This window comes from Dicentrarchus labrax, unplaced genomic scaffold (assembly GCF_905237075.1).
Source record: "Dicentrarchus labrax unplaced genomic scaffold, dlabrax2021, whole genome shotgun sequence".
NCBI classification, from domain to species: domain Eukaryota; kingdom Metazoa; phylum Chordata; class Actinopteri; family Moronidae; genus Dicentrarchus; species Dicentrarchus labrax.
The window spans coordinates 11,765,061-11,783,763 of NW_026136705.1; the positions used below are offsets into that span (position 1 = coordinate 11,765,061).

Consider the following 18,703-nt stretch of genomic DNA (forward strand, 5'->3'; position numbering starts at 1 on the left):
ATAATATTTGCATATGGTGGCAGGTTATAAACCTGTCAATCACTATACACAAATTGACCAATATCAAACCTACTGTAAGTCAGAGCCGTGCAATAAATATAACTTTTGTGAAGTATATTGTACAGTTTTGATTCATGGTGAGGCTGTAACTTACAACACACTTTGCTTGTTGCTGTAATTGATTGCATAAGAGTTATATGATATGTTTATCCCCCTGGAGGACATAACAGAACATAACAAACAGTTGGCCTATATCTCAGAATTTGGTTTGTTTCTGTGAAGAAAAGTAAATGAAAATGTTATTTTTAAAGTTTAGATTATTATTTAAGATGAACACAGTTAATATTCTAAGTGAGTCTTCTGATGAACGGCCTTGTCCTGCTTTAGAAAACAACCAGTCTGTCAAAAAATAAGCCTGTTAATTGTTATATGTATGATTGTTAAAAATTATAGGAATATTATATATTTATATAAATACAAATTTGTATATATATAAGTATTACAGACAGACAATTGTATAACATGATCCAAAATATATCAGAGAAAGTAATCTCTGCTTAATATTCACAGGAAATAATCTGCCCAAAATTAATCCAAATCAGTTGTTTTACATAAACTACACAAAATATACCACTCACCAGTTTTCTCAATGATAGAAAAGGGGAGGAAAGAAAGAGGAATCACTGGACTAATGTGTATTACAGTTTTACAGTGCAGTACATGTTTAATGGGGAACATTTTGTTATTCCACAGTTCAATGACAATCTGATAGTCAAATTCTATTTAAAAACATGTTTGAACATTGGCTGCAAACTACATTTAATACATTTAATCTGCTGCCTGAGGAGTTACAGATGCGGCGACGTCCTGGTCATGTGGTGTGTCGACGACCCGCTCTCCGGTATTCAACTCATTTTTAGAGTCATTCTCAGGATCCGACCTTTTTGAACCTGTCCCGTGTAAAGTGTTGAAAACACACAGAGTCTGTCAGTCAGTGTTCTTTCACGTGAACAGAAAACACAGAATTAGCTCTAAGCTGTTTTTTATAGCTACTCTATTCACGACTACCTCATTTAAAGTGGTGTTTGAAACCCTCCAGAGGGACCGACACACCCAATAGAGAGTGGTTCAGAATAAGCGAATCATTCGCCGATCACACTGTTGCAGCTGCCCGGAAAGCTAGTTGACAAGTGGCTAGCCGTAGCCAGGGGAATAACAGCGAATCGTTGACTAGCTAATGTGTTTAGCTGCCGTATTTACACAATCCCAGCTAGAGCATTAGCAGCAAGCGGAGGAAAATTGACCAGAACTGGCGGGTAGGTGGACAACAGAGACATTTGTTCCTTCACTTGTTACCAACAGTATGTCAGACTGTAGGGCACCAATAGGAAGCTAAGCTAACTAACCACTTAGCGTGAAGTGACCAAATCGTTGTCAACTGATGACTTGACGTGTATTGTTATAACTTTATATCTCAAAGTATCTCACTAATATTTAGAGACAATCTCCAATAGGTCAACAGCTAACACAGTCGCTTCCCCTTGTATTATCAGCTAGCCTAATGAAATGTGTCGTTGAATTGTTCCCTGGAATATTTCAGCCATTGTTTTGGGTTTGTTTGGGGATGTAACGTTATAGTACAATCCACTTCAACTTGGCTAGCTGGCTAACCCTTGTCCCACAGGCCTCGGGGTATATCAGTTATGTCTCTGTATTTACGTCCTCCTGTATTTGGGCTGTTGTACCAATGTAAGAGGCCTTATTGAAGACATTATAACCGGGGCTGAATAACAGTGACATGTTGGGGCCAAACAGTAATTCAAGTTAAACAGGGTGAGGTCGATGTTCTGATTGTGTTGGGTCTTTTCCAGTCCAATACCACATGGTGGCGCTGGTGCATATCGAGACATGAGCTAAATTAGCTTGATTAGCTGCTTGTTTATTGAAACATGACTAAAGGATGTGGATGAGGTGGCCCCTGTCAGTGAGTAAGACCCACCCACTAATATTGCTAATATCCCTCCAGTCGTCTCTGAAGCAGTAACTAGATGTTTATTTCAAGGCATGTGAGACTAATGTTAGTATGAGAGCCACATACACCACTTCTGTTAGCCAGCTGTGCATAGAAAAAATCAGGAAGTTCCATGTTGACAAAATACCACACTTTGGTAGGTGTCCCATCCTGTCACTCATGTAGATCAAAGGGGTCCCTCCATATCCTAAATCCCACATCAGACAGGTAAGTGTGTGTAATTCTCAACTGCAGGGCTAGATAGCAGGGAGCTGCAGATGTGCTACCCATGTTGGCATTTGTTCATCTACTCTAAATATATATCAGCTTTAATGCTTGATATTGACACATTAATACTGCTCTGGACTACATTTCCAGTCCAGGCATACAGACTTTTCTAAAGTGTGTTGTATGTTCATGTTACGTTGCTGTGTGTGCATTGTGACTGATTTTGTGTTTGGTTGTTTCAGATTAGAGATGGAAGGAGATGACTGCAGTTTTCCTCTAGATTCATCAGATGATCACTCGCAAAGAGGAAGTGTTGCTTCCTCTGCAACACTTTCCCGTGGTACAGTGCCGCAAATATATAACTCATAAAGGATAAAATCGCTCCCTTGTGTTTTTTAATGTGCTTTATTTTTATTTGTAGCAATTTAACTTTACATTTAAAAGTGGAACTCTTTGGCTTACTTATCCTTGTCATTTTATTTGCTTCATTTTGATTATTTGTATATCTTCACACAGCTCAAGATGTGCTTATATACCTGTTTGGTGAGAGCGCAGTACACCTAACAGTAGAAGGCCTTGGCAGTGTCAATGTGCAGGAGTTGGGCCGCAGTGTTCGCGAGGCTCTCCATATTCCTGAGTCTGCACAGGATGCTTTTGCCTTCTGGCTTTGTTCTCCACTGCTCGGTAAGAACTTTTTCCTGACTCATCTGTGAGAGCTATGATATGAAAATGCTTATCTGTATATGGATGCTTCTTTCTTCAAAATATATCATTGTCTGCTTATAAAATATTGGATGTATAATGTGTTATATTTTTGGTAGGATGTTAGGCAGGATAGTGCCCAGACAAGCCTAAATCATATAGCCTTTACACAGTACAGTACTGCTTGAATTGGGAATAAAATGGTACAAACAAGTTCTGTACAGTTTGTTTAATTTATGGCCATATTACTCTTTAGGACCTCACTTCAGTGTAAGCAGCTCCAGTATCACAATAACAAATGGCACAAGAATGAGAGCAGGAATACAGACACATCTCACTGTGTTACATCTGCCTCCTCATTGCTCCTCAGATTTGCAGTTAAAGGCAAGGCATCAACCATACAAACTGTGCCGGCAGTGGCAGGACCTGCTGTATCGCTTCACTGAAGCCTCAGAGGAAGACATTTCCCAAGGTGAGAGTTTGAACTGTATGTCAGTGTGTTTACATGGTCTAAGTAAACCACAAGTTTGTTTGGAGTCCGGAATAAGCAATGTTTTTTTTTGGGAAGTTGTCTAAACAAGAAACCGGGTTTATTTAATCAAGTTAAGGATTAGAGGACTTGGTTTATAAAGCAAGATTTCTCTTCAAGAGCACTCTGGGCTGGGAGCGCAGTGATTGCAGGGCAAAGCAATGAAAGGAAAAGATCATTGCTTGTGTACCATAAATCCAGAGTCAGAATAAAAATGAAATAAGTTTATAAACTGTATGTCGTTTCCACAGCTGAACAGTAGATTATCTGTAAGAATTGTTATATAATAAGATAAAGTACGGTTCTATGACTACAGTCCCCTGACCACGCCCTCAATTTAAAACCACCAACCAAAAAGAACAACAAAAAAGGCTACATCCTCTTCAGTCTGCACCATGAAGAACTGTATTTATTAAAACACATAAAATACTATATGCCAGCTTTGGTTCAAAAATATATTGAAATATATGTTGATTGATGTGCAAAGTTCAGGTATCAGGAAAGAAAAAGTGGTATCGGAACATCTCTAGTTATTGCAGTCCGTTATCACAGTGTAAGTACAGTAAATGCATTCTCTAATGTTCCGCCTCAAGCCGGTGTCTCAACACAATATTCGTCTGTATGCCAAGCACAGCCAGTTCTCTGCAGCTGTTCCCTGAGGATTTATAGTTTACTTATAACTTGTTGTTGCTTAGTAGCTTACTGGGGGTAAATAAAGTTAAAAGTGCTGTCAGGTTTGTTTGGAATAAATTAAAGGAAAAGGAGGGAGTTGGCGTAGTAGTAGTAGTAGTAGTAGTAGTAACACAATGTAACTGATGGGGGACAAAATCCACAGTGTAAAAATGCATCCTGAAGTTCAGCTTTGGACCAAGTATGTAGAAATATTGGTCAACTGTTGGTTGTTGCTCTGTCAAAATTGTTCCCCATGATGGACTTTTTTAATAAGCTGTAAGATGAGGTGTCAGGCACTGACTCAAAGTCTGGTGTTATTTGTCATTACTTTGACAGTCAAAGTACGAACAGCCCACACACACTTGTTTGTTTGTGGTGTCGCGGGTCCTTGTAGAAGAACTGGTGACACTGCTGCAAAGTGCATTACCAAAAATAAGAAAATACAACTTACCACTAATAAAACCAAAACATCAAATGCCTTTATGTTTTTTTGGAGTAGATTGGCTTCCCCCCACATTCCAGACGATGTGTTGGAGCACAGTGGGTTGGAGGGGGTTTGAGTGTTAGATACCTATACGTCTACCACAGTGTTTGTTTCTATACCCTCACTCCTCCACCCTGGGCGGTGGGGTGGAATCTTACCCAGTGACGATTGACACACTGAGAATATGGATGGTCGCCTGACCCTAATGCATCGTTATTCTCTGCTTTTTCCTCAGATGAACCATATCTCCAGTTCCGTCGGAATGTGTTTTATCCTAAATCTAAAGAGCTGCAGGTACTGTGAACTCTGATTTATGAAGACATTGTTATCCATTGCTGGGTTCTTGAAGTCCCAACATGTTGTAAACCAATTAGGATTTTTGCTTGTATGAAATAGTCATCGTCATTGTCTCACTCCTGGGCAGATCGGTGATGAGGCCGTGCTGAGGCTTCTGTATGAGGAGGCCAGGAGCAACATCCTCACAGGTCGATACCCCTGCGACCCCGAACACTGGATGGGACTCGGCGCCTTGTCTTTTGCTCTTGATGAGGGAACTGGTCTTGACGGTGAACAGTTTACTGCTATTATAAGGTAAGTTCTGAAGGTTGGTTAAAAAATGTTTGATCAGATTCTGGATTTGGGTTTTAAGGGCTTTTCTATTTTTGTATTGATGATCGCAATGTTGACCCTTCTCTTATAGGAATAGTGTCATATATTATAGGAAATGGGCGTACTCGCTTTCTCTCTGAGTGTTAGACCACCCTGGTTTTCATACAGACATTTTTAATTGTGTGCCATTTTCTGGTAAGATAGTCAACATTTTTTTTTCAGATAACACATAATTCCACGTGACTTTCTGTTCTTTAGCTCCAGCACTTGCTTAAATGAACATTTCACAGTTGACTTGGTTTTAGTTTGCCATTTTAAAAAATTTGTGCCCCTGCTCTTTATTTTGTCACATGGTGAAAGACGCCTCGCTTCAGCCTAATGCACTAGACAGAAACGACACAAAAATAAGCACAACCAAACTCATGTCCCTCAACCCACATGTTGTAAAGGGCAGCTGGGAGATGGAGTAGCTTTAAGTACTTTGGCACAATCAGTGACAATGTGTTGTAATGGGATGAAAATCCACAGGCATTGTGAAAAAGGTCAACAGTGCTTCTTTTGTTAGATGGGACTTTGATTTTTTCATATGTTAATAACACTCACATTGTGCCACAGCAGTACTTTCCAGTTGCTTGTTGCTTTGTAAGTGCCCAGTAAAAGAATGCACAAAATGACATTTTTGATTGGAGTGGGACGATCATGCGAGACTCTGTCATTTTTTCTTTGTAAAGGCTTTTGAGACTTGATTGTAATTAAAGACCATTTTATTATTGCAATACTAAAGGAATGTAGTAGTCCGTAGTAGTATGCATGTTACAGGGTGCCTGCAGTTAGTTGTAACGCACTTCTGAATTGATATTTATGTATTTATGAGGAAGTCTCATGTTTCCTTGTGTACTGTATTTTAGAAATGTTTGCGTCTGTGGCATCTAAAACTGTGTCACAGTATCTTATTTTATTTGGTGGTTAATAATTGTTAAAACAAAATAGACAATTCAAGGTCTGTGCTCCATCAAAATGAACATTAGGACTTAATTCCTAAAGTTCATAAATCACTTGGCATAATGTTAGCTTTCCCAACACAGGAAGAAGTCAACTCTCTCTCTTTTCTCCATTGAAGAGGAGAAAAACACAACTATTGAATATATATAGCTGGCTAATCTTGATTACCACTGAAGCAATTGTGCTTTTTATTATCATTACTGGTTGCAGTTTATATTTAGGACCAAAAGGTTATTTTCAGAGGATCTGTATGTGATCATCTGGTGACGTATGACACTGAGGAACAAAAGCTGTACGACTTAACAAGATTTTTTTGTATCATGAGTAATAATTGAGGAAAGAAGGTTGAAACTCCATTTAAATGGGATGAGCAAGGAGAGAAACAAATAGTAAAAAATCTTCACTGAGTGAAGAAAACAGAATATTTAAGGAAAAAAGTATTGCAATGGAAACCAGTTCCACAGTACAGTAGTCATAAAGACAGAACGACCAAAGCAACAGACAATATGAGATTACACAGTAAATGGTAACAAAAGAATTGTGAATTGAGCCTAGAACACAGATAAGATGCACTAAATGCAATAAAGACTTGTCTGATCTGCTTTTTACAGAGAGAAGAAGCTATCTTCTTTTCTGCCTGCGCATGCTGCCATGGGGAGTGGAGGTTTGTTCTCCACTCTGAGAGGGAAGTCGAGCCGTCAGGCAGGGCTGGAGCAGAAACTGTTGGAGGCGTACAGAAAGATCAGCACATCTGCTGGAAAGTCTCCTGAGCCCACACAGCTCCTACACCAGTACCTCAATACATGTCACAATCTGCCTTATTATGGGTAAGAATTTGTGTAATGAGCCGTTTTTACTCCACAAAAGTTGAGTTTACCTCAAGTAATTTACATACCTCAAATCACTTCATATTTATTATGTTTTATTTTACTTTAACTACACAAACAGGTGTGCTTTCTTCCTGGGGGAGATTGACAAACCAGCGCAAGGGATTCTTCAAAGGGGAAAACGCAAAGCTGTCAGCGTTGGGATCTGCCTGGAGGGGGTTTATGTGATGGATGTCAAAGAGAAGGTCTGTAACGACACAATTCCACCTTTCTCACTGTGTGTGTGTGCGCGCGCGTGCATACGTGGATAATTATGCAGAAATGCTGAGAGCAGTTTTCATTCCTCTTCATGAAAACTACCCTGATTTCTCTTGTCAAACACATTTTCTTGCAGCATGTGCTACTTGGCCTGCGTTTCAATGAGCTTTCCTGGGACCACAGCTACCCTGAGGAGGAGGGGGACTCGCACATTCTGTGGCTGGAGTTCGATGGAGAGGAAGACGGCACTCCTGTCAACAAGTTGCTAAAGATCTACTCAAAACAAGTAAGACCATGTTTGTGAAATGAAATCCTCGAAATCACCTGATAGGCTTATGTTTAACACCTGCACATACATTAGTGTCTGTATGGTTGAGTGCCATCAACCATCAGGTATGCTGTGGCTTTAGACTGCCTCTGAACTGTTGAGTGTTTTTTGGCTGTTTTTGGGTCACACCTGTCGTGGTTGATCTCTGCTGTAGTTTGAACATCAATTTGAGGACGTCTTGCCACTGGAGAAGGTGACAGATGTAGTCTTGCTATGTGTGTCTCGCTTCAAATGAGGACTTGCAGCCATCTCTAGAGAGCACAGTGCATCTGGTGTTTTTGAAGGCTTCAGAATCAGGTGCAGCTGCTGTGCCTATTTGTTCTCAAAGGAGCATAACACTTGATATTAGTGTTGAAACCTAATAGATTTTAAATATTTTTTGGTGCTCTCCTTGCTCAGTGATTGTTGGGTTGAAAAGGATTGTGTCAGCTACCAGATGGTGAAGAGATATTATTATGTAACATAGAGGCAGTGCCACATAATCGCACCAGGCCCTAATCCAAGGCTAATGGACCATCATAAAGTACAGCTGTTTATTATGTATACTTCAGACTTAATCATTTGTATTTTTATTTTTCTGTCAATCAGGCAGAGCTAATGAGCGGCTTTATCGAGTTCTGTGTGGAGCTGAAGTCTGCGTCCGAGGGAGGAGCTGCAGCCGAAATGGACGGTGAGGTGAATCTGCCTCAGCAGCCTGCCGGGCAAGAAGGCAGCAACAAGAACGGACGTGGAGGACGGCGTGGGATGCTACATAGGCAAAACAGTGTTGTGTGCAGCCGGGTCCATTCACTTAACACTATCAGCTACGTGGACAATGGTGAGGATTACAGTTAGTTGTTCTAGCCTACTTACACTACAATCTCTCTAGATGTAGACAATCTCCCTGTAGTACCTTCAGTTGGAGTAATTGTTCCATATTTGTCCGTGTTGTTGTCTTTCAGGAAAAGAAATCAAACGCTTGAAGCCGAAAAGGGCCGCATCCTTTTTTACCCGGCAGGCGTCTGCACCCACGTACTCTGCTGTGCAAGTGACAGAGAGTCTGGAGCAGGGTTAATGTATCAGCTCCACCCTATGCCTCTGAAAGACCAAACCTGAACATTTTACACTGAGATTGAAAGACTTGATACAAGCTCGAGACATTTTACTGATAATATATGAACAAGCAAAGGACCAAGTGAGGGATCTAAGTGTGAGTGACAATATTTATCTTTTGAAGTTGTGTATATTAAGAGAGTACAGTAATGTGAAAAATGAACAGATCTATTAACAGCGAAGCATCCGAGGTTAAAGTGAAGAGTCTATTCATTAGATGGCTATTGCTTCATAAGTCTGAGACGAGCCTTAGAGAAATCCTCAGGCAACGACTCCATTCGATGACTGTATGATATCTCATGACCTTTCTGCAGCGCTCTTGAGCTGTTGTATATTATTCAAAAATGTTAAACCTCATACGACTATAACCACTGCATTACCTCTTGAACTCATATTGGGGTTTTGAACATCGAGAACACCTCAATATATCCCCATACAACATTAAACATTTTGTAACTCCTCCTCAAAGCTGCAAGAGTTAGAACAAACTCTTTACAGTCAGCATGACAAACACTTTCAGGGGACGATCTGAGGGCGTGTTCCCACTATTCTGCTTTTTCAAACTGCCAGTGCCTTGTTCTCATGAAAGGGTGAAGACACTTTAGAAAAGTAGTGGTAGAAGCGTTGAGTGGTTGCCGTTATTGATCAGAAAGAGTCCGTATGGGAGCACATGGTCTGTGCTGTGGACGTCTCTTGTAAGTAAATGATTTTAATAGTTTGACATGATTTAATATCTGCAGCTGGTTATCGTGGAAGCGCAGGTGGAACATCCCACTTTTTTTTTTTTAGTAAAAGCGAAATGGCCTGAATGTAAAATGACAAATTCACAGTAGGGAGTCCTCAGTGGGGAGCATGAATTGATTTGCACCAATGAAAGTCAAAAACCACCCAAACTGTAAGTTAGTAAAAATGAATTTAATAAAAGCTCTATTAATTCCAGTTAATGTACCATACCAGTTAGAATTTCATACTCAACTTTTAATGTCTAAATTGTCACAGTACAAGGTCTTAACTATTACTTGCCTGATCAGCAAAGTAAAACTGGTGCAATAGCGCACTTGTGCAACTTCTGACATGAGAGAGACTAAAAATAATTCTGTTCAGCACTACTTTTAACCTACGGACTCAAAAACTAGTCTGGCAAATTCAGACTGCAGCCTTCATGTCTAAATTTCGGTTGGACATTTGAAATGATTGTTTTCATTGCAAACACAATCACAATTGACATTATCTGAAAGAAGACGGGGAACACTATGTCGACGCCAGTTTTCAGCTTTGTGACACTGCATTTTTACACACTCCTATGTGGGTTTTTCATGGGTTATTTTGTTTTAAAAAATATAAAAAAAAAATTATTTCCCATAAAGGAACATTAAATGCTTCAGTTTATCTGAGATACGTGGTTTTCACTGGGCAGTGACTGTGTGTGTGTGTGTGTGTGTGTGTGTGTGTGTGTGTGTGTGTGTGTGTGTGTGTGTGTGTGTGTGTGTGTGTGTGTGTGTGTGTGTGTGTGTGTGTGTGTGTGTGTGTGTGTGTGTGTGTGTGTGTGTGTGTGTGTGTGTGTGTGTGTGTGTGTGTGTGTGTGTGTGTGGCACAGACCAACTGACCAAGAACTTTTGACTGTGTTGTTCAAATCTCAGTATGTACACCAAAGCAAGCCTATCTAACATGCTGCAACACAGTGTGCTACCTTAACCCTCCAGAGACAGATTTCAGTGTCCTCCAGCTTTCTCTTTGAACTTCGCCCTAATGCTGACATAGGCCATTTCTGTCTTTGCTGTACATTTAACAGACAAGCTCACCTCCCTAATGGCCCTGAAAGAAGGTGTACATCTATCATATAATACTGCCTTCCACTCCATTATGTCTGGATGTAAGATGTGGTGACATTATGTATTCTTCCTGATTCTCCTGAGCATGCAAACTGTAGAATGTTTCTACTTTTCTATGCTTTGACGTATGTCAGCTACAGTCTGTAACCTCACTGCAGCAGTCCAATATATTGTTGCTTACTCACACTATGCATGTCACATTGTAGAATAGGCATTCCGACAGACTACACATCATGTGATACTGCACTATTAATACTAATACACTGTTTATAAATCTGCAGCTGTTTTGTATTGTTTGTTAGCTTTTATGAGAGAATATTTTTACTTTCATTTTCATATACTTGTCAGTGTTTGTACACAAGAATGAAGTGAAGAAATAGGTCATTTTAAGCATTATCTTCTCGAGCAATCACTTTGCAGAAGCATTAAGTGCCTTTTTGTTTGTACTGAGTTGGCATCTGAATGACTGTTCTGGTGATTGGAAACCAGACCTCTTTTTTGTTATTGCTATGGTTTAAAAAAACTGAATTGTTTTGTAATATATTTCTCATATTTTCAAATAGACCATGCATTTCACATTTCCTAGCTGATGTGAGTATATTGATATACTGCATAACTACACTGGGATGCTGTTGAACAGTGTATTGTGGTTCCTTTTGCCTTCATTAAAACATGTCTAATATGCTTTTTTTTTTTTTTTTAAATAAACACATGCAAAGTGGGCCCATTTCTCTGAAAATATGTTATAAAGTGTGTTTACAACTACCTACAGCCTAAGCATATTAAAGCCATACTTTTTTTCACTAGTGCTAACAGTTACCTTGTGTGTGATTTTATTAAGGCAATAGGTTATTTGGCCATGTTTATTGTCTCTATATATTTTGACCCATTCTACCCTTTAACCAACCTGTTTGTCCTGCTGCCCTTTATTTTGCCATGTGTACTGTTCAGATACTGTAGATTTACCTCCTGTAACATTTCAACTTGGTAAGTCTAATGACAGTTGAAAAAGCATTGTTAGATTTTATTATTGGTAATATAATGTGCAGATGTAGTGAGGTGAGTGATCTAACACTGTTAATGCATATTTATACAGTTGTTTTGTTATTACTTCTGTGGAAATGGTTTTAAATGAACTCATTTAGTATGAATAATTACTAATAACTAAATGAATGGGATATCAGTCCACTGTTACAGTATTGTTCATGATTCAATATCATTTGTCAGATTTTGAATCTTTGACCAATAAAATGAAGAGTGTTCTCAAAAGATGAAGCCCCTTTAGTTTTGTTTTTGTTTGTTTGCAGCCCATCCCCTTGTTCATTTCATTGGATTAGTATCAATTTTGACAATCTAAAAAAATCATCAATATACATAATTCATACACCTATTCGGTATATCTGAAGTGTAGTATAGTATGACTTGCGCAGTAGTGCACTTCCGGGCTGTGAGACCAGAACTACATCATTCCTCGCAGTCTCTCTTGACTACACACGCTCTTTGACGACGTAGCAGCACCGGATAGGCTGCAAACCCGGAAACTGCAACGTTTTCAAGCTAGCTGCTTGTGTTTTTGGAGAAATATGACATCTTCTTATTCATTATTTTTATTTAAAAGGCTTTCTTATTAAGAACAGACCACTAAGCTACAGGAATATCAGTAACTTTGGAGCAAGACGTTAAGGTTTTCAGGCAGTGGTTGTCAGTTTTCTCCTGCCAGCTGGACACTCGTCATCTTTGTTTATCGTCATTGTATTTGTTTCCCCGCTGGCCGCTGTACTGCAGTATGGACGGTGAGGCGGTAGGCTCGGAGGCGGTGTCGGAGGACTCCGGCCCCGGCAGGAGGCATAGGGTGCACGGCATGTTGAAGCTCTACTACGGGCTGAATGAGGAAGGAAAGGCCGAGGAGCAGCCGGAGTCCCTGGATCCCTGCGACATCAACGGGCCGCATTTCGACCCGGAGCTCTTCCTCAACAAGGTTAGAGACCACTGCTGTCATGTGAACAGTTTCCACAGTGATACAACTCACATAATGGCCTCTGCACTGTATGCTGTTACCGCTGCTGTCTGTGTCAGTGTTACCTGGAGCTGCTGAACTACAGGCTCAGTACTTGTCTGTATCATTGACAGTATGTATAGGTCTATATGCTGTTGTTATATTAGGGAGATTATAATGTTAATAAACTAATTTATCTCGAAGAATCCCATTGAGCCAGAGTGCCATTTCCTATAATGTAGTTGGGGAAATAATGATTATACTTAAAGAAAATTTGAGTGTCTGGGATGCATCACCTTAGAATAAAGGTTAAAGAACCACTAAACTTACTGGGACTAGAATTTAGTTTTCATTACCAAACTGGTGGAATGCAATTTTTAAGAATATTATACCACAAATTATTATGTAACAAGTTACCAGTAAATATACAGTAACTTAAAATCTCCACACATATGGTCGGGGAATGACGGTGATTGAATATACACACATTTACTGGCAGTGGATAATAATTTAACACTGCTTTGGTTAAAAAGGTTCTGAGAATAGCCAAGACGCACTCAATACTGTGTCATTTGTACTTTATATGTACTGTTTTTAGACTGTGACCATTATGTGTTTTGTGTCCAAACACAGCTCAGAAGGGAGTGCTCTCTTGCGGAGTTGATGGACCAGGAGACCTGCATGGTCAAGCAGATCCGCTCATTGGACAGTGACATGCAAACACTGGTGTATGAAAACTACAACAAGTTTATATCTGCAACAGGTGAGGCAATGTCTCACTCGCTGTTGAGTTACAGTTGAAATGTGTTGTGTATCTGGATAGTAGTAGCTCATCTTTCCTTGTTTTTTTCCAGACACCATAAGAAAGATGAAGAACGACTTCAAAAAAATGGAGGATGAAATGGATTGTTTGTCTGCTAACATGGCGGCAATCACTGAGTTCAGTGCTCGTATCAGTGGCACTCTTCAAGACCAGCACGCACAGATTACTAAACTCTCAGGTGAGACTGAAACTGGCAGTTTGTTTTGTTGAGTCAGTTGTGGGGGACTTTGTGATGGTGATTATTTTTGACATTTTTGTCTTGCTATGTTAAATTTTTAGGGGTTCACACTCTGCTAAGGAAGCTGCAGTTTCTGTTTGAACTGCCTGCCAGATTAAATAAGTGTCTGGAGCTGCAGGCCTATGCTCAGGCAGTGAGATCCCACCGCCGTGCCCGCTGTGTGCTACAGCAATACAGCCACCTGCCCTCCTTCAAGGGAATTCAGGATGACTGTCACGCCATCATGGACAAGCTGGCACAGGAGCTTCGACAGAAGTTCAGGTGGGAATCTGTCAATATATGTTCAGATTAGAGACGCAAACTAATATTGCAATTTATTTGAACATTTATTTGTTACTGTATATTGCAGATATATGCATGATATCATGCAGCTCAACTAAAAAGTACATCAACATTTTCTGTAATGCAGTTGTCATTATTAAATGCTTTGCTTGCCTGTACAAAATCCTTTTTGCAGTTTGAATTTCAAAAAGTGTTTGAAGAGAGATTTATTTGGGTCTGATTTTTACATTCCCTGTAGATAATCTATTTCTACTTGTTTTGTCCTAAAGGGATGGTGGGTCAAGCGCCAAAGATTTATCAGAGTGTGTGGAGCTGCTGCTACAGTTGGATGAGCCAGCAGAGGAGCTCTGTGACAAATTCCTGAGCCATGCACAATCTCGACTTGAGTCAGACCTTCAGGGTCTGGAAGCAGAGATAAGACCCTACCCGTCTGCCTCAGCCATGAAAGATGCTTCTGGACACAGGTTGTCATCTACTGCAGCCGCTGGATCTCCGACTTATAACTCTCCTAAAACGAGCACTATACCTTCTCCCACCTCAAACACTGACATCCTGGAATTCATTGACAGAGGCTGCAATGAATTTGTCAGCAGCTTATGTTTAGTAATTACATCCTATCAAGAACTATTTATCAACCATGCTCAGAAAGGCGAGTTGGCATCCAAAAATATTCCTCAGATGGCAAATGGGAAGTTGAATGCCTTTGTGGATGATCTGGCTGCTCGGTATTTCTCGCTTGTGGAGCGGAGGATACAGGAGGAGAAAGGGGTTGCAGATAACTCCCTCTTAGTCCGCGCACTCGACCGCTTCCACCGCAGACTTCAGGCTGTGACCAAACTGCTTCCAGGCTCTGCTGTGCCAAACCAGGGGACTGAAATTGTGATCCGGGCAGCAACAGAGCGAGTCAAGCAGTACCTCTCTGCCCTGCAGAGCTTCTACATGGACAGCTTGACGGACGTGAGGCAGGCCCTGGCGACGCCTCGGCTCTCTGTGGCCAGTGCTTCAGTGGCTGGAGGCGGGGCCCACCTAGGGGGGCCGGCCTCAGGCAGAGATGCTCCAAACAGCCTGCCAGAGCTGCTCTCCTCCCTATCAGCCTCGATTCTCAATCAGATTAAGTCAGTGCTTGCATCAGTGCATCTCTTTACAGCTAAGGACATTACATTCTCCAACAAGCCGTACTTCAAGGTGAATAGTTTCTCTGTTTATGTGCCAAAAAATCCTTTTCCAAACTATCCCATATCAACGATTAGCTAATAGCCCTGCTGAACACAAAGGAAGATATTCAATAATGACTTTATATAAAATTTTTTAGTATCTTGTGTAGACTTTCTGTTTTGTTTCTGCACTGTGAGAGTGACAGCTGTCTGTGTCTGTCTTCTCCTCGTAGGGTGAATTCTGCAGCCAGGGTGTGCGTGAGAGCCTGGTGGTGAGCTTTATTAAGTTTGTGTGCCAGTCTTCACGCCAGTTTTGTGAGAGTGCAGGAGACAAGGGAGGTTCGACTCCTCCGGCTCTTCTGCTGCTGCTGTCCCGCCTCTGCTTGGACTATGAAACATCCACTATCTCCTACATACTCACTCTCACAGATGAACAGTTTCTTGTGCAGGTAATATAATATCATGATTAATTATAATACTGCACACACAAAAGGCTATATTACACTGTAAAAAATGCTCTTGAAAGTTGCATTTTATTGCATCAGTCCTGAAAAATATGACTAATTGGTTGTGTTTTTAAATAACAAACAACAAACAAATTTCACTACCAAAAGCTAAATATATGTCTTCTTCTTTTTGTACTCTCTTAGCACCACAGTCCCGTAACACCCGTCACAACTTTATGTGCAGAAGCCAGGGAGGCAGCACAGAAACTACTGAACCATTATGTAAAGGTAGGTTTTCACCTACAACATTCACTGAGTTACTTTTCTTACTGGGACAACAATGCAGGAAGAAACTTCTACAAATTACTATTTAATCACAAGTATGTATTTATTCATATTTTGTTGTTTGTTTTTGCAGGTTCAGGGCCTGATTATCTCCCAAATGTTAAGAAAGAGCGTGGAAACACGAGACTGGGTGAACACCATCGAGCCACGAAATGTCCGTGCTGTGATGAAGAGAGTGGTAGAGGACACCACCTCCATTGATGTGCAGGTCAGTTTGCATAATCACGACATCTGCATTATGTCCTCAAGGCCACCCATTATGCTGTCATCAGCATTTGTGAGCAGGCTGCCTTATGAACCTCTGTTCTCTACTGTAGGTTGGTCTTTTGTACGAAGAAGGTGTGAGGAAAGCACACAGCAGTGACTCCAGCAAAAGGACTTTCTCTGTCTACAGCAGCTCGAGGCAGCAGGCCCGCTATGCTGCCAGCTACACTCCAAGGTAAATCAGCTGCAACGTTCAGTCTTTGGTTTAATGACAGCTTCTCATACATTTACTCTGTCAGGGATAGAATTAATTCTTGGACCTAATTTGGTGTAGTAAATTCCGTAATTTAGGATAGAAAATATGTAAATCTATGTTATGTCATAAGAGCTCCTTCCTAAATCTAAAGTCGAGATCCATCACTACACACTGTCACCCTTAATTGTTCTACAAAGGGAGAATTATGAGTGATTTTTAATGTGTAAACATATTCTCTTTTAACTCTCAACATTAGTAAACTGAGCATAAACCCACAAACAGGTAGAAGCTCAACCATTTGTTTTTTAATTCCAAAGTTTTCAATGTGTCTCTCGCAGTCCAAACTTTTTTCTGTAGTGATGGTGGCATGTTTTGACTTGCAAATGCCCACATGAAATGTTAGGACCGGGTTATTCTCGCTGGTTCATACAGTGTGGACGACCACGAAATAAAGGGTGTTTATAGTTTTTCTTGAATGGCCCCAATGGAGGGAGGAGTGAAAAGCCAGCCGTCACAGAGAGTGTGGGGGACACAGTATTGTTTAAACACAGGGATAAGTGTGCACATTTTCAGACTGTCTGTCCTAGAAGGCATTCAGTATCAGAGTAAAGTAATAAGTATGATTAGACGTACGGCCTATGTATGAGTGGCTTGGTAAGATATTATGTGTGACAGGCATACAACAGATGCATGCAGCTAATTTGTATTACCTCCTTCACTTGTGTTGCAGTGGGTGGCAATTGTTGACTTTAATTACAAGACTAAGGTAATTGTTTTAATTGTAGATTTACTTAAGTGCATTGTCTTTTGTCTGCTTGCAGTGCTCCCATGGATACTAATCTACTGAGCAACATACACAAACTGTTTTCGGAGAGGATCGACATCTTCAGCTCAGTGGAGTTCAACAAGGTGAGTGCAGGTCTTTGTTATGCTGTGGTGTAGTCTTCAGTAAAAAACATATCTCACACACACTCACACACCCCTCCACTGTCCCAGGTCTCTGTGATGACAGGAATAATTAAAATCAGTTTAAAGACATTCCTGGAGTGTGTCCGCCTGCGCACCTTTGGTCGGTATGGGCTGCAGCAGATCCAGGTTGACTGCCACTATCTGCAGATGTACCTATGGCGGTTTGTCTCCGATGAAAATCTTGTGCACTTCATGCTGGATGAGATAGTGGGGAGCTCCGCCCACCGCTGCCTGGATCCTGCGCCAATGGAACAGAGTGTGATTGAAGTCATCTGTGAACGAGGTTGAAGCTCAAAGTGCAGCACAGGCAGCTAGTGCACTCCACACACCATATCACAAAACAATGTACACTAGAATCATGCATCTAAATTTTTTCTTTTACATAATCACTGTTAAATGTTAAATTTATTGATCCAGATTTAAATTAAACTGTAAAAATCTAATCTCAGACATTATATTACAAGTCAGATAAAGCCCAGTAATTGCAATCCTCAATGAAATAAATGATAAAACTCTCTGTGTTAACTCTACTTTCTTTTGTTAGAGGTATAGATAGGGTGCTTGTATTACTGTAAAGATATGGATAAATCTTCCAACACTTAAGAGAACCAAACAACCCTTGGCTGTTATGTTGTCAAGAGGGTTAAGTCACTGACTGACAGTGAATTTGGGGCATATCTGCATTCGTTCCAGGCACAAAGTGCACATGAGCCTCTAGTTCTTGGGTTTAATATTAAAATCTGAGAAAAGAAACCCCACTCATCTCCTCTATCTGCAAAGACAGAAAAAAAGTAAATTATCCATGATACAAGCTAAACTTCTTTTAGCACGTTCCCCTTGAAGGAAAAGTGTTTAAAGTGAATACACAATCTGAATGACTTAAGAGAAAAGTTGTGTCCTGTGGAAATCTCATGTAATAATAAATGTTTTTAGGGGTCTTTTGCTGAATAATTTGCAGTCTGAATGTAATATGATTATGTAATCCATGTCTAACACTAAAGTGACTACAGCAGATTTCTCTTCCCTTCAGGTTAGCTGATTCTCTGTTTTCTGTGCATGTCTTCCACAGATAAACAGTATGTTATAGGAATGGTTAAAATGTGTATGTCTACAATAAAATTGTATGAATGAGAGATTCAAAATGTGTGTTCTTCTTTTACAAAACCAGCATCATGGTCACATTTTAAAACATATTATAGTCATAATATATTTTTGCAGTTTTATAATTCGTTTAACTGAACAATCTAACGAGATATTAATGAAACTCAGGTGTATTTCACAACGCCTGCCAGCCGTTCCTCATTGTAGTATGCATTTGACTGTCGCCACCCGATGAGCGCATTTGATTGGCTGAGCCCTCTTCTCTCCACCCTCTTCTGATGACCTTGGAGGGATCTGATTGGCTGAAAGACTGCT

At 40.4% G+C, this 18,703-nt stretch overlaps 2 protein-coding genes across 2 annotated transcripts; both read left to right on the plus strand.

The window, feature by feature from the left end:
* Window positions 1-1,034: 1,034 nt before the first annotated feature.
* frmd8 (FERM domain containing 8) lies at window positions 1,035-11,382 on the plus strand. The gene is made up of 11 exons (XM_051400008.1): window positions 1,035-1,316; window positions 2,482-2,579; window positions 2,756-2,923; window positions 3,312-3,413; window positions 4,862-4,920; window positions 5,051-5,217; window positions 6,849-7,064; window positions 7,186-7,309; window positions 7,459-7,608; window positions 8,239-8,467; window positions 8,592-11,382. The coding sequence occupies exons 2-11, from the start codon at window positions 2,489-2,491 to the stop codon at window positions 8,702-8,704; spliced, it is 1,419 nt and encodes a 472-aa protein (XP_051255968.1). The 5' UTR covers window positions 1,035-1,316; window positions 2,482-2,488; the 3' UTR covers window positions 8,705-11,382.
* Window positions 11,383-12,044: 662 nt separating this feature from the next.
* vps51 (VPS51 subunit of GARP complex) lies at window positions 12,045-18,420 on the plus strand. Its single transcript, XM_051399997.1, has 11 exons — window positions 12,045-12,552; window positions 13,204-13,333; window positions 13,425-13,571; window positions 13,673-13,892; window positions 14,183-15,098; window positions 15,301-15,516; window positions 15,718-15,801; window positions 15,932-16,066; window positions 16,176-16,297; window positions 17,140-17,227; window positions 17,315-18,420. Exons 1-11 carry the CDS (start codon window positions 12,361-12,363, stop codon window positions 17,573-17,575), a joined length of 2,511 nt encoding a protein of 836 aa, XP_051255957.1. The 5' UTR covers window positions 12,045-12,360; the 3' UTR covers window positions 17,576-18,420.
* The last annotated feature ends 283 nt before the right edge of the window (window positions 18,421-18,703 follow it).

Bases quoted from the DNA above. Each gene is read 5' to 3' on its own strand.
- frmd8 (XM_051400008.1), top strand. From the start codon at position 2,489: ATGGAAGGAGATGACTGCAGTTTTCCTCTAGATTCATCAGATGATCAC. The intron at 7,065-7,185 runs GTAAGAATTTGT...CTACACAAACAG, and splicing joins CACAATCTGCCTTATTATGG to GTGTGCTTTCTTCCTGGGGG. The intron at 7,310-7,458 runs GTCTGTAACGAC...ATTTTCTTGCAG, and splicing joins TGATGGATGTCAAAGAGAAG to CATGTGCTACTTGGCCTGCG.
- vps51 (XM_051399997.1), top strand. From the start codon at position 12,361: ATGGACGGTGAGGCGGTAGGCTCGGAGGCGGTGTCGGAGGACTCCGGC. The intron at 12,553-13,203 runs GTTAGAGACCAC...GTCCAAACACAG, and splicing joins CGGAGCTCTTCCTCAACAAG to CTCAGAAGGGAGTGCTCTCT. The intron at 15,517-15,717 runs GTAATATAATAT...GTACTCTCTTAG, and splicing joins ATGAACAGTTTCTTGTGCAG to CACCACAGTCCCGTAACACC.